Source organism: Fopius arisanus, unplaced genomic scaffold (genome assembly GCF_000806365.1).
Source record: "Fopius arisanus strain USDA-PBARC FA_bdor unplaced genomic scaffold, ASM80636v1 scaffold00036, whole genome shotgun sequence".
NCBI lineage: Eukaryota > Metazoa > Arthropoda > Insecta > Hymenoptera > Braconidae > Fopius > Fopius arisanus.
The window spans coordinates 1,102,959-1,125,189 of NW_011887775.1; the positions used below are offsets into that span (position 1 = coordinate 1,102,959).

General features: G+C 39.2%; 1 protein-coding gene across 3 annotated transcripts in view; it reads right to left on the reverse strand.

Annotated features, from left to right (window-relative positions):
* Window positions 1–22,231, reverse strand: part of LOC105266197 (PR domain zinc finger protein 16-like) — a 43,771-nt gene that overhangs the window by 11,945 nt on the left and 9,595 nt on the right. For 2 of the 3 annotated variants that reach the window (XM_011304156.1, XM_011304154.1), the window contains exons 1-3: window positions 8,985–9,244; window positions 7,012–7,278; window positions 6,703–6,914 (exon numbers count right to left, since the gene is read on the reverse strand). In XM_011304156.1, coding sequence (XP_011302458.1) covers window positions 6,703–6,914; window positions 7,012–7,278; window positions 8,985–9,027 — 522 coding nt within the window. In that variant the 5' untranslated portion in view covers window positions 9,028–9,244. Of the gene's footprint in view, window positions 1–6,702; window positions 6,915–7,011; window positions 7,279–8,984; window positions 9,245–22,231 lie in introns of those variants that run through there. The other variant, XM_011304155.1, reaches the window with a different exon arrangement.

The window sequence follows — 22,231 nt, forward strand, 5'->3', positions numbered from 1 at the left end:
CAGGAAAAAAAATGCGACAGACTGATTTTTCCAGCTGCAGACGACAATTCCAAAAAAACGCATAAAAATTGAAAGAATCCCTAAAATTTAAAAAGTTTTCCGATAGTTATCACACCCCGACCATCAAGTCTTGATCATAAAACTCCCGAAAAATAAAAAAATCATTAATCACTTTAATTTTCATGGGGGAATGACCGAAACGTGACAGAAAAACTGGAAGCCCTCGATTATAAATAAAGATCCTCACGCAGACAAATCTGTCCAACGAATTGTTCGCACATGCCCGCAACTGCCGACAAAGGTTTTTCAAAAAAAAAAAAAGAAATGGAGGAAATAAAAAGCAGGAGAATCTCCTGCTGAGAGAGAACTTGAGGATCTTTCGGTCACTTGCGGACATGTCCTCAGGTCGTCGAGTTAACGCATCATTGTGAAAAGGTGTGACAGACCTGTGGATCCTAATCTGTCGTGTTGCCCCCATTGAGTTTCCATTGTTGATGGTTGTTCGTGCCCATCTCAGTAAAATCCATCTTAAATCCCTCAACTTCACCCCCGTTGTGATACTGTGAAATATCTTGGTCTACTTTTGTTACTGTTTCTGGGTTGCATCTATCTCTCCTCATGATCGCAAATATCTTTGTGGTTTTCAATGACAGATTAATGTTTGTTTAGAAAAGGGAAAGTTACGACAAAATAATGAAAAAAAAAAAAAGGGCACCGGGACATGATGGAGGAGTGAAAAAAACCGGAGATCATCATTGTGTTTTCGCGTGATGTCAAGGACATGAATTAGTTTCATGTTACGATAAATGTGAATTGTTATGGAAGCAATATCGTCAAATTATCTGGTAAATAGAAAGCTAATGATGGATCATGAAGGGGGTCTGCTTTTGACACGGAAAACGATATAATTTATACTGTTAGATACAAAAGGAGGGTAGCTTCTCCCTATGGTTTTTACGAGGGGTTTACGAAAATTATCGGTGGATAAAAGCCGGTGCGAGGGTGGCATCTGCTCTACATTAGATACGGTTCGAAGAGCACCAACTTATGCCGCCCTTCATGTTATTTCTCCTGGGCTAGTGTCAAGTGGGTCAAGTACTGATTTTTCCCTCGGCAAAATCATTCTCAATCAATTTCCTATTTCTTTCAATTATTCTCTATGGATCTGATAATTTAGTAATTGGTGATAATTTAATTTGGCACTTGTTGAGAATAATTGAATGATGATTGCGTTAAATGCACCCCCGGGTCATGAATTCCGGTGAATTTAATTATATAGCTGGCATTTCGTCTGCGCAGATAACAGCCGTCTCTCGGCAATACCGATTGCTCGCTGGGATTAATTAAGGATTAATTAAGACGGTGGATGACTTGTGGGGGATTAAGCAAAGATGTCGCACCGCTATGTGGTACTTGCGAAGTTGAGGGAACTATCGTCGTTCTGGAATTTATTGCTACTTCAGAATTAAATTATGAATAATTAAAAATTTCAAAGGATCGATGAATTATCGACATTTGCAATGGGTGAGAATGGGCATTTTTTTTTTTTTTTAATTGAGTGAAAATGTTGGAGTGTTGATTTCCGGCTTTTTGGACATGCAATAATGAGGGAAAAGAGCTCAAAGTGGTGGTGAAACGCGTGAAAGCGAATGTATTTTCTCTCCCTTGAACCCCCTGTCAACGCCATTGGGATTGGGGCACACGCTGTGAACGCTAAAAGCATTTTTGCGTAGAACCAACCCTCGGAAACAATCGTACAACCACCCCATCCGGACTTTTATTCATCAAACTCTTATACCATGTTATGTCATCATATTTTTCGACTCTCGATTACAAACAATTGATTGAAACAATCTCGGAGTATTCAGCCGATATCCGAGACTTTGAAAGTGCGCGCGATATTTCAATTAGCCACGGAATAAAATATCGGGTACAATTCATAGTATTCCAATATTTGGTGATGGGTCAGGACCCAAAGACAGAGATAGGGAACTCAGAGAGGATCTGCCTCACTCCATGGTTTCCACAATAGTCCGAGAAAACACATGATCGCTCCCTTTGTAACCTCACACCTCCAACAAAACCCAAAAACTGGCTATTTCCGTGAAAAGAATGGAGATTTTTCCCCGATGGTTTTACGTGGTGCTGAAAATTCTGGGCATTTTCGGACAGCATGGAGAATCCTCTGAATGGATCCCTTATAATCGGCAGCATTCCGTGTCGCGTCAGTTTTTCAAAGAGAGACATCCAGAGAACGTTTGGATTATACTCCGATTGTCGATTGCCATCTCGGTTGGTTGAGGATTCATCCGTTTTTCATTTATTCTTCTCTCTTCACTCAAAAGGAATATCTCTTTCTGGGGAACGTGTCCCCATGAATGGAGACATTATTGACAGATATTGATCTGCATCCAAACTGTTATCGATTACCACCGGAGGCAATAATAAATACCCAAAGCCCTAAAAATCATTTATAATTAATATCGAATGTTGGATATCATCTCGACATTGCTGAGAATTTTTATTTTCAGAGCAACTGGAATTGTGATATTTATTCAGCGCTGTGGGCTTCGCTCTAAAATTTTGGAGTTGTATTTTGTTTATTTATGCAAAACAGGTGGAGTCAACAGCGAGTTGACACAACAGGTATGCCACAGGCGATCCATATTCTGGTGTATATTGACTCAAGCTCAGAATTCCCCCCTTGGACGCAGATTAGTTCGATAATTGTTGAGCCTGTGCAAGCAGTTCTCGATTAATCATCTCTTGTTGTCTTAAATTGGCACTTGGAAAAGTTTCAAACTGAGAATTTCTCAAGTCTATCAGAATGAAGATATTTTCTCCCCTTTCTTCAGTCTTCTCCAAGCCGACAGGAGCAGTAATGAGTAAGGGTCCGGTCGACAATGATTTCTGTAGGAAGCCGTTGATAGTCCTGATTTAATTGAACTTGTTGCCAACTCTCATAACGAGAAGTCAAGCAAGTGCTGCGTTTGCTTATAATTTACTGGAAACAATGCACCAGTTGCCTTTGATGTTTGCCTGATTGTCTTGAAGACTGGCGTGAGTCACCCTGATGTCCTCAGTGATTTCCAGGGGTTGAAACACTCCAGGTGGTGAATATTGCCCTTGTTCAGGTAAATTCCTCAATTTTTTCCATTATCCTGAATTTCCATAATTTTTCATTGATTTTTTTTCATCGTTTGAGAGGAAAAACAGCGGAATGTCGAGGGAAAAATTTCTACCAGTGTTGTTTGAGAACTTTTTAACAATTCTCTTTGACCAGATGACCACCGGGGGTTGCGGAACGTCTGCTGTCAAGGTATGACATTCCAACAATAAGTCATCCCCTGAGGGTCTGATTGTCACTTGTTTCCTGCTCTCTCCACTTCTTATCCTCATTGTTAGAAAAAATTTAAATGCCAAATGGGAAATATCGAAGGTCACGACACTGGCGTAACCCTACGCCTTGAGAACGTGCACTTTTTTTTTTCTCTCTTGTAGTTCAAGTTGAATCGATTTAAATAACTGATTCGCAGGGCTCAGAGGAATGAAAGTCTGTGGGTTCTGCCCACTGAATTTCTGGTGCATGCGCAATGATTTTTTCATTGTCAAATCATTTCCGGGGCTTGACCAACCACCGGGGACAATAAATACTTTTAAAGTGTACCTAATCGCTGTCACAATGGACCAAAACCCCGGAATTGTTAGATTTTCGCCAATTTTCGGAGGACATTCAACGGAATCTTTCATTTCCCTGAAGACTCTTTCATTTTCCACGGGTTTTCTATTTGTGAATAGTCATGTGAGGTGTAGGGTTCCATACTCTGAAGTTTCTCCAACAAACTGGAGAGAAAACTTCGTAACCCAATTTTTTTTTCTCAACATTTTCCATGAATTTATTTTTGCATAGCAATGCGATTTTTATATTTGGATATTTTTCAATGGATTGAATATTTGTGATTATTCAATTAATCTACTGATTAAATTTTTCAGTTAATTAATTTATAATTGAAGGAAATATTCGACAGTTAGGAATTGCCATTCGATGACGATTGAATTGAATTGAATAATGGAATAAGAGTTCGATGAATACAATAAAAGACACCTCGTCACGTGTCGAAAAAATTTAAATGTCAAAATATACAAGCCCTGTACAAAGACGTATCATGTCCCTATTACCATAAGGTGGAAGGTGTGCAGAAGTGTCAATCAAACTCAACTGCAAAAAAAATGATGAAGAAGGCACAAACTCGATCCTTGAGAAAAGGGCTAGTTAGTTTGTACGCAGGGGATGGTTGCATATTTTTTTAGTAGTTGTATCGAGGCGAGAGTCGATTATTCGTCGACTCGCTCTCCATTATTCTCGAATCATGTTTTGGGGATACAATCTCAACCGCTGGGTATTATGTATCACTGTGTCTCAATTACAATATTTTATCTGATTTATTTAATTGCACGGAAGATTCATTTCGATTTGCAATTCTTGCCGGTAAATTATTTAATAAAATTTGCTTCATTCTGATTACCGATTATTTAAAATAATAAAATTGTTTCTTCTATCAACAACTCAACGAATTTTCCCATTTTGTCTAGCCTCTACGATATAATCCTTTTCTCGTATTGCATTCACCCCAATTTTAATCCTTTCTCACCGAAAACCATCTCCAACAGCAAAAAAACGAATCACAATTTTTATCCCCCAAAAAGAAATGTTTTTCACGTTTATTCATACCTGGTGGAAAAATAGGGGTTGAAATTTGTCAGAGAATGGGAATTTTTGAAGGGTTTACGGGTATCTGTGTTACCCCACCTGCAGAAGATATTTTTTTTACCCAGTTTTTTTCTCGTCTTTTTTTTTTCGGGGGGATATGCGAAAAAATTTGAGGGCAAAATTGGGGGGATGAGAATGGGATGAAAAGGGGCGGGGATGGGATCTTCTACTAGTATTCTGTGCCCATTGACGCGTGATACCAACGATGTGGCGTGCCTCAGTGTCGACTAAACCAATCTTTGGCTTAGTTCACTCATCCGTGTAACATCGTAACTATTTTTTCTCATTCCCCTTCGTTTTTTTTTTCTTTTCAGTTTACCGGAGATGTTCCCGTCAATTTGTTGAATTATTCCGGCCTTTTTGCGGTTCATTACGATTATTGGGTCAAGATTCATCGATTTTTAATCGCAAAAAAATAAAACGAATTTACGACTATTTTATGTCAGAGATAATTTTTTTGACAATGTTTCGAAAATTGAAAAATTAAAAGGAAAAATGACAAAATATTGAAATTATAATTTTTTTTTTCTTTTCTGATTGAATCGTTCTTTCCACGTGACTTCTTTAGCACTTCGTGACCGCTTAGCAGGTTTTTATCAAAGTGAGAGGCTCTTTTAGCTCTTGTAAATGTAGACACGCGTCGTGACCGGTCTTATGCCTAAAACTTTTTTACCAAATCGTGCGGAAGGCTAGACCATTATATTACCCAACGCATGCTGCTGACAAATTACATTAATGACGTGCTCAAAACCTCAACGAGATCTATCTACGCTATTTCCCTTTCTTTTTTCAAAATTATTAACAATTAAATTGACCATTATATTGTCGACCCAGAAGTCAATGAAATTATTTATTTTTCGCGTGTAAAGAGGCGTTTGATATGTGATTAACTTGTAATAAATTAACTTGGTTAAAGTTATTTTTTTTCTCTCAACGCAGGGGTGCTTTGTACAACCGTGTCCAAGTGGAAAAGAGAATCGTATGTCCACGTGGGACTTGATAGATCGTCGGACGAGAAACGAAGGGGTAGTTTAGGTTTAATCGATCCTGTAATCGCACAGTCGACAGTTGGTCCGACTGCCTTTTTGTCGGGTGTTGAGATGGATGATGCCATTTACATTTTGTCAGTGCGCCATGCGCACCACTATTGCTTATCATATCTATCACAATCCCTGGATTTTCCTCTGATTCTCAAAATCCGACTTTGTCGTTATTTCAATGGAGATGGGGGGGATTAAACCTATGCCCTATACAATTGATGAGAAAATTTCTCATGGAAAAATTCAAATGATCCCCAACTCGACACGAAATTTCAATATTCATGAATTTTATCAAGGAAGAGAATTCGGTGACATGAAATTTTTGAACATAAAAATATTTGTCAATTGAATTCTCTCCCCCGGATTGATTCATCTGTTTGTTCTGGTGCGAAACTATTTGGTTCGAGTATCGGGTAAATGTCCGAGTGGCAATTGACAGATCTGTCAGACACGGATGCCACCGAGAAAACGGTGGAGACCAGGTGTCTCCATTCATCGGCATCTGCCAGGATAATGCCATGAGGATTAAAACTTCTCACTTGCATGGGACATACGTCTCCAATATACCTAACACCGATTGGCCTCTGCCTATTCTACCATCTTCCCAGTGAGGGCTAATAAACAGATCGATCATCTTTCAAAACGGTTGCCCCAGTCACGATCATCATCGATAAGAACTCAATCGCTTTTGGATTAATGTTCTTTTCAATGATAAAAAACGAATTTTCTCATGACATCAGTCATCGGGGATTGATTATTCACTTCATTTCGCTCATCTCCGGCAATCCGATTATTCTTTTCGAACGGAAAAGATTTTTTTTCGCCATTTCATTTCGAATGAAATTTTTTCACGGATTAAAATTATTAAATAATTGATTATAGTGGACTCACCTCCCACGCGTATCTGGGGTTGTAAGGATCAGTGGCCCATTTTCCCAGGAAAGGGCCAAATCTGGCACCTCTGGGGATTTCCTTCCTGGCACGAACATGTGGGCCTTCGTTTAAATTACTGCCAACTTCAACCTCTGGAACTGGTGACAGCCACTCTGTTGGGGGGTCTTTGTGCTCTTCTGGGTCTTTCGGTTCTTCTTTTATTGTATCTTCTGCCATTATAACATAAATTCGATGAATTAAAATATTGAAATAATCCACCGATGCAAGAATTTGTAAGCATGAGATTTAAATCGATAAAGTACTTACGATAATCACTGATGTAACTGTCTCTTGATCTGAAATCTTTGGGATCGGCCATACGTTCCCAAAAGTCCCCGCATTTCGTGTCCTCGTGCTTGTCGTGGGACTGCATATCCATGATTTGTGGAAAATCGAAGGTCGACCCCTGCCTGAGGTGATAATTCAATGAATTACTGTGTCCACTGGAGGATCTGACGCATTCCTCCATTTCTTGGGCCTCCTCTGTGACACCACTAGCACCAGTGATTGTTGTTTCACCCTCGTCACTGCTACCTGCAACAAATTAGTAAAACAAAAAGACTTTTAACAGAATTCAAAAGCTTGTCAATTCGTAAAAAAAATGTTCTTCCAAGGAAGTGACGATGAAATAAAAATCAAATCGGTAGAACACTTGGTCTGAATTTCTAATCACTCATAATTTTTCCACATCCATTCATTAAAGTAGCTTCGTGGCTAGTCGTGTGATAAGCCGGGTAAATCCGAGGAAATATCCGGGTAAAAATTGCAGTAAGAATGAAGTAAGATAGAAAGATAGAAAAAACTACGGGCGTCGGTTTTATCGTGCCGCGCGGATTGTTTGCGGTTCCTGGGCTTTGGGTTTACGACATGGCACTATCCTAGACACACACAAGTGCATTTCATATCATTTTGTGGCCTCTATGGTTTCCCACGAATACGACAGGTCCAAAAGATAGGGATTCCACGAGGATTCCCTGTGTGAAGTGATAAGAGGGATGAAGTAGTCAACATAGAGGTAATAAGTTTTATTGAGTGGCGGCCTTTTCTTCCTTTTTTTTTCTCGTCAATTTCTGTTTGAATTAGTCCCGGCGATTTGACGTTATCGAGAGAAGTAATAAATTTTTTTGGAGACTGTCAACGGAATGGATTATCGAAAAGTCAAAGTGAATCATTCGGGGGATTAATTATGAGGTCATCATTACATCTTTAGAAAATTGCTCTCGTAATATCAAGTTAAAAATTCTGAATGAATAAATGTTGTGGAGTTTTTAAAATGAAGGGTAAACCCGATATTTCCCACAACTCTTAATTTAGATAATTATTTAGTGGAGATTCTCATGATAAAAAATAATATTCACTGGTTTTTCCCGGCATCAAATCACACGGCACTCGTAGCATCTCCAAAAAAAACACGTACCACTTGGATAATCTGTATAACTCCCTTTTTACGATATCAACACAGGAGTCAAGTATAAGGGGATATGTTCATGTGCTCATGTTCAATGACACCCTCCGTGAGATTACTGTCTTCCTCTTTACGATCATCCGAAAATTCTGTCGTCGTTGAATGCCCAAGGGGCTGTTTGTTTAATCGATCAATCGTGTGAGAAGCACTTGAAAATTTCAAGTGATGCCAGCGATATTCGATTAATCCAATGATTAAAAAAATTATAACCATTTAATGATAAATTTTCACACGAGTGAAAATTTAAATGGCAGGAGCAATATTTTTTTCCCTCAGTGTTTAATAAATAAGGGAGATTGTCCTAGCTTGTTTCCACCCATCATCTAATCTATCGTCAAAGCCCGGTCTTGGGTAATTAAGCGGGTAATTAGCAGAGACTAGGTGTCGGAAGACGAAAGCACTGATACTGCAGTCTGTGGGTTTCACACGAATGAAAACCAAACCGCAATGAGTGACCACAGGACGTCCTGGGTGATACGCGAATATTTCCTAAATACCCGCTATCCCGGGTGATCATCGGTTAACGAGCATTCTCCAGTGATTGGGAGGTTAATTAAAATTCCATGCGTCAAAACCATGAATTCACCCCATTTTCCCAATTTCCACCGCACCCCCAACTCCCAAAACAAATCCATTTCTCCTCACGTGAAAAATCACGAGAAAAATTATCATCACCGATTTATCCACTGGAGTTCACAATAAATATTAAAAATACACCGTCACCCTCGTAAAAACACAACATCATCCCCAAAATCATGAGCAAAGAAAGTCTTACCACTTCTGGAGGTCTCCCTCACGCTCAAATCAAGACAACTCATATCTATGTCCTCACAAAACTCAAATCCTCACAAACACATCACAAAGAAATTCCAAAAATTCCTCGCAATATCACCAACAAAAAAAAATGGATAAATAAAAATTCATTCAAATGCATTTGCAACACCAAAAAAAGAACTCATCACAATTTTCACTCCCAGACCTTCCCGCAGGGGGTGGTGGACCATCTGAGGACAAGAGGGAGTGCGCAGAAAAATTCGCGATTTAAAATGTCCCGGAGTTGCCTCGGGCTGCGGTTGAAAAAAAAAAAGCCGGTGGAGTGGGTTCTTAGATAGAGAAGAGTGGAGCTGCGCCGTGTCAGCTGGCTCTTGGCAGACTAGAGAGATCCTAGGAATCAGTTGAGAAGAGGATGGCACTGGTGGCCTCCCGTGGGAGCTGAATCAGGGACGATCTGGTGGATGGGGTGTGGCGATGACGTCTGCTCCGGGATTCTGGTTGGCCCGCAGGCGGAGCTACCCCGTATTCTACTGGACTATCCCCCCACCTCCCCCCCGCTCCGCGCCATCCCCCCCTTAACCCCGCGGAGCTACACAGCTACAAAGGGGAGAGGGAGACCACAGCATCACGATGGCTCCAACATCAAGAGAGGGATGAGAGGGAGAACGGGTGAATCCGATTTCCTGGGGGTGGAGGGGGTGCACAGGTTGATCAGATTGTTTTTTTCTTGACTACCAGGGAGTCCAGAAAATTATACTGTTACTTTTGATGGGAAGTTGCAATGAATTGTCAAGTAGTAATATTCAAAAATTTGCAAACTTCAATTTAAATGATTAATATTTCTCCATTCCGTTGTAAAAATTCGAAGAATCCAATTTTAACTCATTTCATGCTCTGACCCCTCTAAAATGTCACTCCCTAGGTGAATGTAAAGGACCGTTGCGGTCAGACGTCAGATTGTGAGATACAATATTTTTTTTTTCGCGAACCCTCTTGAAAACTTTTCAATATGCTGAAGATATTGAGGGGAATTCGTCGGGAATGTCGACCCCACGTGGAGACACTTGGTCAGTTACGAGACGATTGGCTTTATCGAGGAGTCACTATTTTTCCGATTTTTTTTTTCTTCCTGTCACCGCAGAAACGCCAATGTTAACGTTTATTCCCTGAGGATCATGTTCCTGAATTTTTTCCCAAGAATTTTTATTACTAATCTTTATGGTGGGAACCGATTGTCTAGATATTTTAATTGGAAAAAAGAGCCATTCACTTTTTTATTGTGAGAATAAATATTAATGAAAAGAGACGCGAACGAGATCTAGTTGCCATTGAATAATGCTTCCTCGAATGAGAAATATAAAATTCGTAACGTCATACAGGAGGTACCACAAATCTTAATTTCCTAGTCAGCCAACAGGATAAGAATGAAATGAAAAAAAAAGTCGGTATACTGCGGGTGTATTTTACACAAGAAGACATGTGTCGCCCCGTTATATCATTCTTTATATCCCCGAGCGTAACGCGTGTATGTAATCCCCATGTAATATTCGGTGGTTGATTTACACGTATATAAAATGTTTGGTATTGCCTATTTATTTATATTTATCACGATTTTTATCAAACTATGAGGCATAAACGAGAGACTGTATTCTCGCGTTTAAATTGACAGATTAAATTTGGAAAATCAACTTTTAGTCGATTGTGTCACTCTCTAAAATCGCTTGACAATTTCAATGGTCCAGAACTACGAGACAATTTAGATGGTGCAGAGACCCTGGAGTGAGGCAGACGTTTTGACAAAAAAAATATTAATAACACGAGTGGAATAAGAGACATCGGAGAGCAAGTGATAGAGGGAGATAACGGCAGTTGTGGGGGTGTGAAAAGTGTTGGGGAATTGTTGGAGGAGCGATGAAGCGAGGAAATAACCATGGAAAGAAGAAGGAGAGGGGTTGGCAAGTGTTTCTGTCAGTTTAATAGGTTCGTGCCACCCCTGGAACTTCTCACTCCCCGAAAATGTTACATCGTCACACTTTACGTGTCAAAAGTTACAGGACTATCAGGTTTTCGAGTCTGGACAACCCTTTGACCCGGGGGAGTAATCAACTGGCCACAGCCACAAAAGAATTCAACGATTTTATTTTTTTGTCACGAATTGGGTTAAACGTAGTTGAAAATATTTTTCATACTTTTTGCACGTCTTTGAAAAATTGGGGAGATTATTCCAGCCAAAGAGGGGGAAAATAAAAAGAATAAGTGAGAAATTATTTTTTGTTTTTAAACAATTAAAAAACCGGTGACTCGCCGACCCTCTGGCTAAAACTCAGAATATCTTCCCACCACAAAGAAAAGATCTGGAGTCATTGATTCGACCGTTAAGTCCTCAGCTTCAAGTAATTCAGAAACAATCGGAGAAACCCCAAGTTCATTCATCCCCCAAACAAAAACCTGAACAACCTCATAATACATTAAATACATGTCCTTTACATACTCAAAATCTTGAGTCCTAGAGCCTCGAAAAATCACTCCAACTCACTAAACAATCTCCCCCTACTCTGACTCTCACAAATAAAAAATCTCATCGAGTTCTTAAAAAATTCAGCGACATGACCGGCATCATCAGAAATTTTGGACTGAAAGCAACGAAAAAGTGAAGATTATCCATCCCGAATGCGCGAATTTATTCTCGATGCCCTCCTCCATTAAAAAAAAATCCCTTCACAACGCAGACAATCTATCCTGTGTACAAACGCCTCAATGTACATTCACAATGTCTCCGAAATAAAAGCAGATGACTGGAGCACCGTTAACGGCCAAAGTCCCATAATTTACTTTCAAGTCGAGTTGGCTTCATATATTCATTCCCCACTAGTTCTCCATCCTTCATCATCATCATCCACTCCTTAATGCCCATCAGGATTGCTCGGCAAAAGTACTCACTGTGCGCTAATGTGTGCCCCAATGGGCAAATGGCATTCAGGAAGAGCACGAGAGTAAAAAAAAAATATATATGAAAATAAAAAGAGAAATAGGGAAGAAGTAAAAAGAAATGATGAAAGAGAGAGTTGCGTACACACCCCGCCTGGAAGCAACTTGAGACGCAATTGTTGTACGCCGCGTGTGCACTGGAGGTACTATTCACTCGTTGAGTTTCTGTGTCATGCCCACCGGAAGTCACTAGGAAAGCGATGAAAACTTAGAATGGATGAACAGGAGGCAATGTGGGGCCCCGTTCTTGCCAAGAAGCGCATGACATTTAAGGGGGAACACCGAATGAAATAGCTGAAGGAATAAACGCCTACTGAGAGACTTCGTGATGCAGCGGGGACTGTGTTGTCTTCGGAGGGTGATTTTTGGGACTCGTTTGGGCCTTTGTTTGAAATCACTAATGATTGCTTCGAGCTTCTCGAGATGTGACGCGCGAGGATTCCACAAAAAATGTTGTAATACGAGTCCAACGAATGAAATTTCCCACAAGTCCCAAGTCACAATACGATGGAATCGATAAAAAAAAATTGCACTTTCATCGATTGAATTAATTACTTCCCCCAGTGTTATCAGTTCTTTTCTTTCTTTGATTGCCAGGCGTAATGAATGCCCGGTAAAATCAATTGATTAATCAAAAACTTTGGAATCGCGGAAAAAATTGAATTGAACCAACAAATTTTTTATATCCCGATTGGAGTGCACCTCGTACCAATGAAAATTCCTCATTTACAACAAAAGTAACTAGGAAAAATGGCCTCCGGGCAGGTGAATTCTCCCGGTGAATTGTCCGGGGTGAGGCGAGAGGGGTGGAAGAGGGTGAGACCGTTGGTGTTGGTGAAGCTGTAGCGCGGCAGATTCAAAATTAATGGTAACACGAGATAAAATTAATTTAACGGCGAGTGGGCTCGGCCCGGGGGTGTATGCAGTAGACCCATAGGATCACAATGGCGAATGGGTTTGGAAGTGAAGCGAGTTATGCTACAAACTCTATACCCCCGACCATTCTTTCTCACTCGTACGCACGTTGTGATACTGGGGGGTAAGCCAGGGAAACCAAAACATAATTAGCTTGCATTGTTAATTCACCAATATTTGTACGCTGTCCTCGTTGCGTTGCATATGCTTTCTCGGTGGTGAAAATCCGAATTTTTAATGATTGTGGACTTCGTGGTTTCAATAAATTGTTGATTGTTGGACGCACGCTATCGTATGGACGAGATTTTGCGATGTAATTGCACCAAACTTTGAGAAACTTTCGATCAGAAGTCAGGGGTCAGTGGAATACACTCGAAAAAAATATTCATCCCGGACAAGAAGAGTTTGTTTAAATGTTACGCGATCAACAATTATTTTTTCTCTAAGTCTCATCATTCTTGAGAAAAATTGATGGTGGTGAGTTGATTTGAGTATGAATCAAATTGCTTTGAAATTCACATTGAAAAAACAAAATTTGATTTTCATTATTCCTACCCTTGAGCTATTTGCGTATTCAAGGCCCCCCCCTGGATGATCATCGAAAGGGGAGAAAAGACGAAACTGTTTGCCACCCTTGCTAGAACCGAAATAACTGGAATAAATGTATCATATTTTGAGGGATGGGGTGAAAACAGATGTTTTTGAATTTTCCACAGAATAATTACTCGAAGAAATTACGGAATTCCATTTCACATCACAAGAAGAATCTCAACCTCAACAAAAATATAATTAAAAATTGAGTTCGTAATTAAGTTGGTCTCGGGATGTGAGTTTAGCAATCGTGAAAAAAAATCGTTTACAGTAGATGAATGTAAACGATTGGTCAGATTGTATCGAAGGGCCAACGTACCCAATCCTATAACGAAAATAGTAGATTCGAAGTAGCATTCATACACCCCAGGTCCTCGCACTAGCACCAAACAACCCCTTGGACTCGATTTAAACTTTAAACCCCCTTTATCTCGAAAAATGCCCCCAATCCTGGAGAAGTGGCCCCCGAAGGGATTGTCCCACTGCGCGGGGGTATTCATTTATTCTGTTTTATCCGTTTGGTTATACGGTCAGTTCGACTCTCGAGAAGCCCATTGTTGACTTTTGTTTACGACGAACACGTGAGATTTGCCAAGTTACTATTTTATTCGACTCCTTTAAACCCATTGGTTGCCTTTTCTTTTTTTTTTGAATAAATTTCCGGGAGAGATATATTTTTGGAGAATTTTTTGTGGAAATCATTGGATAAATACATCCACTCAACCCTCGTTTCTTCATTTCCATAGAAAAGATTTCGATACTTTGATGAATCTCATACAAGATGAGAGATAAAAGATTGATAACAACGGTATGATGAGATAATCTATTCTCGCATCCCTCATCGGGACAATTGTACAATCCCCGGAGATAAGACGCCGATATCCCACTGTCGTCCAGTCGTCGTTCGATCACCAAAGTAGAAAATTGTGAAAGAAGCAAAAAAAAAGTTTGAGAGAATGAGAGAATGGGGGAGAGTTTTCAGTAGCCGGAAGAATAGAGCTGTGATTCTATTATTCAGACGTTAGAGGGTAAGTTTAGCATCGTCTCGAGGCCGAATTCAGCGAACGTTAAGGGGAGAAATTTATTCCATTTTTTTTTACCCAATTGAAGTAGAAATATCTCTGATCGAGTGACTTTGTCCGACTTTAACTTCAAGCTCAGAAGAAAGTCTGAATAAAATTGATGAAAGAGGGAAGAAACGACAATTCAAATCCTTTCTCCACCAGTCTGTCGTCATCTCAGATTTTTTTTTTTCATCGCAAAATAACGAGAAATGACGAAAAATTGTTTTCACTTCAGTTCTCTACTCCGTCTCCTTTTGGGGATGAAAATGATATTTTTGTCACTCGATATTCGCGCGAAAGAACATGGGAAAGGGTTGAGTTCAATCCTTTTTGCTTTATTCTCACTCTCCGAGAAATAGAAAAAAATTGGGGATACTAATTTTTTTTACTTTAGATCGGTTTCTTCGAATTTTGTTTGTGGTTTCAACCCTTTTCTGGTTTTTTTAACGCGTTGGGGATGTTTGGGGCGAAAATTAGGGATGAAATAGAACTGATTTTTTTTTTCAATCGAGAAGGAAGGGTTCAGAGGCGTGAGAAATCAGGAGTTACGATTTTTACGCCAATATTGGGAATGAAAAAATATAATTCATGGGTTTTGGTAAAATTGTAATGGGGTATTGATGGAAAAATGGCTGGGAGGAATGTGTTGATAGAAATGTTCGGAAGTTTTGACATTTCACTTCATGTGTAACGGAACATAAAAAACCGATTGATCGGTCGTGTTGACTTCGGATTAAAAATTAAAGAATTATTCAAATCGCTGGAATTACGAGTGACCGAATAAATTTATTATTGCGGATTTACGCTGAATTGTTTTTTCTTCTCGATAGAATACGTAAATCATAAACTCGACTAGAAGAAGTCATTCGCTGTAATGAAAAGTCGTAAATAACTGATGGTTCAAGGTGCAGATTTTTTCACCCCTCGCACACCCTCCGAGCGATTCAATATCGCTGAGAGTTTGAAAACAAATGCTTATCAAATTTAAATCTGAGGACAATGGATATTCAATTTGAAGTGATAAATTAAAATTTGGGATGAAATTCTTGGGAGCCGTTGGCGAAAGTTTTCTGATGAAGAGATAAATCAAGTCGAATTATTCTCTGATAGAGAAAGAAAAATACAATTTCCAGAACTTCAGTCTGAACATTGAAAAAGGGACAAGACTATTCGAGTTTAAAATGTGGAATTTCGGATGAAAAATTATGAGTTGAAATGAAATTTGAAATTTCGCAATGAATTTTCGGATATGGGTGATAGGTGTGAAATACCAAGTGGGCGTGTCCGGCGTGCATGGGACATCAAACGGTCTGTCGGCTTCCTTTGATCAACTGCCGTCGCTCAGATAACTCTCCTGTCGCTGTCGTGCAATTTACACCAAAAGCTATACACATCGCCACTGTCGAAATGTCATTGACAGCACTTTTAATTGCATTCGCACGCAAACTCGTTGAAAAGATATCAATGTACAATTTCAAACGGAATTTCAATCGAAAATACGAAAAATTTCAGCGCCAATCTAATTACCAACCGATTGCGAATGGAATAAAAAATTCAATTGTGGAAGATGCATTGTGGAAATATTTCCAATGTATCGAAATGTGTTTATAGAGTCGTTTTCACGAAGAGGAGAAGTGAAGAAAAGTTAAGAAAAATGATGAAAATGCGAAGAATGGGGGGAAATCAATTGATCGGATGTTGCTGACATCTGATAACTCGCGCATTGCGTTATGATTTCTCGATAAATGGGGGAGACATCGGTGAGACGTGTGTATCGATCATAAACGAGTAAAGATGCCAGTGACGTTTTTCTGCCAACGATTAATCGTTTCATCGAGGTATCGTTATACCCAGGGGGTAGATAGAATCATGTCAGTTCATTCGACTGAACAATATTCCGAGGGTTGAGGCAATTATCATTTATCATAATTCCGGAAAATCTGAGAATCACGGAAGAAATTGGGTTTTTTTTTTCGCACGGATTCACGTGTCATGAAACTTTCACGCGGGGGAAATTTCTCTCCCTGTTTACATTTTGTGGTAATTAAATAAAAAATTAATAATTCCTGGGATAATTGAATAACATAATTTTTAAAGGTATTTATGGGAGCGTATGGAGGTGCATTGAGGGCTTAAACATCCCTTGCTCTCGTCCTAATGGGAGGCCGTCTCCGAGGGCACTTGAGGGCGTGTAATTGCTAGAATCCACTACCCCGCAACTACACCGCATTACACTTCCCCTCTTACCAGACTGGAGGGTACAAACCAATATGGCTATATACCTTTCGCCTTGAATTTTCACTCTAACTCATTTAATTCACTATTTTTTTCCATCCGCAGTCCTTACTCCATGGAGATTCATCCGCAATTCGAATCTAATTACATTTTTTGTAATGCCTAATTATTTTTTATACCTATACTTGTAAATCTATTTTTAATGATGCTAAAATAATCAACTGTATTGGCGAATGAAAGACGAAAAATTGGGATAAAATTAATAAAATTGTTAACTCGTTAGTGCGCACCCCTCGCAGGCCAAAGGGTTTGAACGAAGAGCCCACTGGAGATTTCTGTCCCTCGGCACTCGAATTCATTCGGATGCTCTTTTATTTAATGTAAAAAATCGACAGATGGCTTCTGAGGGACATTCATCCTAAAAATCGTGGGTTTTTGTTTTCACCCTGAACGGACGCTGCAATCGTCGAATTAACGAACAGAAGAGAACAAACGACTCTTCAGGATAACGGCATCAAACCTCAGTACACGATTTGTATCGCACGCGTCCAAACACACGATTTACATTCCACTTATTCTCTCTTTTTCCTTGTAATCTGTTATATACACTCGTTTCAACGATAGAAACAATTCAATTGTGAACTGTCGGATCAATGGACAAATAAATTGAGTCTAATGGCCGATTGAACTGTTTCAATTGTCTTCTGGGGATGAATATCCTGAGGGGATTTTTTATGACCTCTTATACATATGTCCGAATTCTAATGTAACAGTCGATTATTTTCATTTAATTTTATTCAAATCGTTTTTTTTTACGTGGAATACTCCGATGAATTTTGTTGAATAAATAGAAAGAAATTGCCCGGAATAGAGAAATAGTCGTTAAAACGATTGCTACGAGTACGTAAGTTTATTAGTTGTGGGAAAGTTGAAATTTGAAATATCTGTGGCTAGCTGATGAGAGAAGAGGGAATTGAACAGAGTTCTCATTCTATGACTAATGCTCTGTGACTTTTACGATGCCACATTCTAGAAACTAAAATAATACATATATTTTCGGTTATTGGAATGGGGGACAAACGGGTCATTCATTGTTTTCGTGATGGACGGTCTTTGGCATCGGGTGACAAAATAAAACGTGATGTACGTTTTTTATTTATTATTTTTTTTTTCAGAACTTTGACTTTAACTTGAAAAATTTTTTTTTATGGAAATGGGAATGATGAGCAAATAACCCTCGACTCTCCAGAATTATATTGAATCTCCGAAATTTTTTTTCATCAACTCTCAATTTTTATTTTAACCTATTCGATAGTTCTCGTTATAATAGCATCGCGTTTAAAAAAATATTACGAATGAGTGAAGGATTTTTTTTCTCATCTGTACGTGACAATCATAATATAACGAAAAAAATGTATGACAGAATTCCGCGTCTCTGAAATTACACTGATATCGATATCATGAGAGAGAAGATAGATGTTACGGCAGGATGTGCTGTATGTATGAGTTCGTGTGCAGATTGACATGTACTCCGACTATATGTTCACACCCCTCTAATGGATTTCACTCATTTTTCTCCTTTCACTCCCCTCACCCCTCCCCTCCCCGGAAAATGTCTGCACTCTATCTTTTTCTGTCTTCGAGAGAGCAAAACTGGTGGAACAGTTGCTCATATAAAAAATTGACAGTGGGAAAACTTCAAACTCGATAGGAAATATTTTCAAAGAATTTCGCACAGAAATAATTTTTTTAATTATCACGTAAAAATTACTCCCTGTTGGGGTAATTGTTGGAATTAAATTGGAGGGGTACCGGAAAATTCGCAAGAATCGAAAACACTTGAGACCGTGAAAATCGATAAATTGAAACCAATATTGGGGATGTGAAATATCAATTAGAAAGGAGACGGAATATTTGCGAATATTTGAGAGAGAAGGGTGAATGCTGTGATCGACAGATCGGAGATAAATGAATCTGGCGTATCAGAGAAATATAATTCAGTTGACTTCCTTTCACGCGGCATTGAAAGATACTGGGGTTCCCCGGATAATCATGTACAATTGATGATACTGATTACGATAAACAGACAATTTGATAGTACGTATCAAAGAATACAATGAATTAGCACTTTTGATTGGATTTCGATTGCGATCAAAATGATCGGCCAATAAACGAGAAATAAACCTAGAAAATTCACTACCTCGCGTTGCTTTTAATTTTATTCTATTGCCCCGACGAATTGAATAAATAAAATGTGAAAAAAAAAACGCGAAATCTGCGAGTTGCGCATTTGTCCGTTTTAATGGAGGAAATACAGCCATCAACCGAGGGTTTACGGCAAGCTTCCCTCAAGCTCGTTATCAAGATTCCCAACGTCTTCGTCGAAACGCAGACGAGGCATGCGAATGCTATATGCACTTACGTTTTCTTTCTTTTTTTTTCGTTAAAATAAAAGGGTTTGCGTGCCGGAGACGTTACCACCGTATGTAACTCCACTTATTCCAATTTCTGAAACAAGGACGCCTTATTGAAGCTCACTGACTATTACACTAGGAGAAAACTCAAGTCGATAACTCAAGTGAGAGCCGAGTTCTTTCGTTCAACATGAAAATATCCACCGCACGTTGTCTACATTTTTCACTTCGATATTTCTCCAAAATAATTTCAAATCGATGTCACCCTGTCATTCCACTCCACTTCACTCAGTAGTTATAACAATAAATTCATCGAATTAGGGATTTATTTATGGAAAAGAATTCCCGGTTGTCTCTACATTTCACTTGACGAGTTTTTTGTAACCCTAGAGAATCATAAAATCGTTGAGGATCGAGGGGGTGTGGTGCACCCTGAAATGTCATCTCTCGGTTCCACGAACAATTCACAGGCTATAAAATTTGGATTTTTCGGAAAATTCGAGAACAGGCAAAGGATAGGCTTGAGTTTTGCTGTGACAAATTTGAGGAATCGATTGTACGGAACAATCTGCACGAGCAGAGTGGGGACACTGAGTCTTATCGGGGATTTACCGGTGTGAATAATTGGAGCACTTCTGTTGTCATTAGATGATTTGCAATCTCGTTGCAATAAATTGTCAATTATTCCCTAAACTCTTTAAACCGGATATCTCTGTATAGAACATCTGGATCTGATACTCATTGTAGCAGTTTCCCGTTTTGATTATATAAGAGTGACGCTGGTTGCGTGATAAGGAGTCAATATTTTTTTTAGACCACCTGCAGATCGTGGGATAGTAAAGATGAGTCGTCCGGATGTCGTCGTCTAAACAATCGTCAGAGTCCAGAGATAATGCGTTCATTCAATGAAACTCTGTCTTTCTGTTTTGTCTCATTCTGATATCAGAAATTCCTAGGACTTCGGTATCAAATTACAGCAATTTTTCTCATTAAATTCTACGATTTCAGCAATTATTTATCCCAATTTACCAAATCGCAGGAACGTATTGACGATTTTGGTTGTAAAAAAGAGAGAAAATACCGTCGGTTTCTCAAGACCAAAAAGCGTGAAATGAGTCCTCAAGTTGCACGTCTTCACACGCGTCAATGAATGTTGTTTATGGCGCAATGTGACACTGTAATAACTTTTGGGAGTTCCCGGACTATAGAGGTCGGCCATCAAAGGGTTCCAAATAAATACCGCGGGGTTCATGAATCCACTTGTATTTGAATCCTCTCAGAAAAAAATTTTCAGTTGATAAATTCGTTACGATTGCGCCAAGTCATTTGTATTGGTTCTGTTTATTTGCAGCTATTGTTTGATCGATGGATTTGAGGATCGAGCGGAAATTATGCGTCAGTCTGTCTCCGCAACGGAAGTTAATGTCTCGCGTCTCGATCACGCCACTATCTTCTATTTGTTGATTGTATTTCTCACGAAAGAGACACATGAGTGGCTTTACTTTCCTCTCATTTCTTTTTCTCTCCAGACACTAATTTCGGCTTATCATTCAATGAGTATGATTTTATCTATGGAATATTTTGTATTGATCAGAGAATTGACGCGAAATTTGGCTGTTCAATTTTCACTCGAGTCTTGTGTAATTTGAAGTCATAAAAAACAAGCATTCGATTATGCCTGAGACTTTGTCTTTCTTCCCTCTTATTTTTGTCTTTGCAACCCCTGAGGGGTAAAATTACAGGTCGGGGGTAAAAGGGCATGCGGAAGCCTCGCGTGTCAGGTGAAGGTACCCCATGCTCATGTAATCATTGCAAACAGCCCTTCACTTTCGAGGAGATAAACCATCGATGTAAATTAATGACAACCCAAGAAAATCGGAAAAAAATAATTCATGAAAATATGTGTAGAAGAAATAATATGGCCAACAATTTTATCAGGGTGTGAGGTCCACCCCTTTGCCTATGGGGTTGGTCCACGTGTGCTAAGTGTTTTCATTATTCCCTGCGACCTATTACAACGGGTTACTTGTTCGTCTTAAATTCGAAAATATTTCCAACATATGAAATTGTCAATTTTGAATATTCAACGTTTCACGCTGTCAAAAATGAGATGAAATCGTGAATCAGACAGTTCCAATGCAAAAAATAATTTGCGTGTTCAGAGACTTTGAAAATGCCGGGCATTCCTTAAATGCCGACTTCACGCGACTCACAGACCAATGGGGATTGAAGATTAGTGATCCGAGAAAAAATGACGTAATCATTTTCCACATAATTACTCAACCCATCGAGTTTGACCTTAAAACACACTTAATAATTAATCTAAAAACATGGACTCCATCCAGATCTCGTGAGCTTACAGCGTCCTTCGATGGACATCGTTCTCGTGTCGTCATAATTCACTTCAAAAGATTTTAATCCAGCGCGAAAAAAAATTACACAGCAACGAAAAAGAAAAAAAAATCATGCAAAAAAAAAAAGAAGAAAATAATAATGCAGGGGTGAAAAGGTAGGAGAAAGTCGAACAGAGACTAAAAATGTAAGAAAAATCTCGCGTGCCGTTGGTTGTAGTTAACAGAGTGATGGCAAAGAGAGACCACGATACAGATTGCGCGTTCGTGCATTCATATTTTAATGCGACATTCTAGACGAGGTCAGATGCCCCCGGGGGTAACAAAACGTGCTATTGTGAAAACGCCTTGACGACTGAGTTCCGACGTCGCGACGTCTGCGAGAGGTTACGCCCACGTTTTTTACAGAAAAGATGATCTCCATCGAAGGGGATGAACGAGATTGACTCAAGTTCATTCATTGATAAAAAAAAAACTAGAAATAAGGGAGGGTGGAGCCGAGAGTTTTTTCAGAGTTTTCTAACCGCCAAAAAATTTGGGGCAAAACAGAAATTTTCACAATTTGAAAATCATCAAAATATCGGACACAATGCCCACGAGATCTGCCATTTGAGATACCTCAAACATTTACGCACTCAATAAAATATTCCATAAACAATGCGGCGTGGAACAACAATAGATCCATTAGAA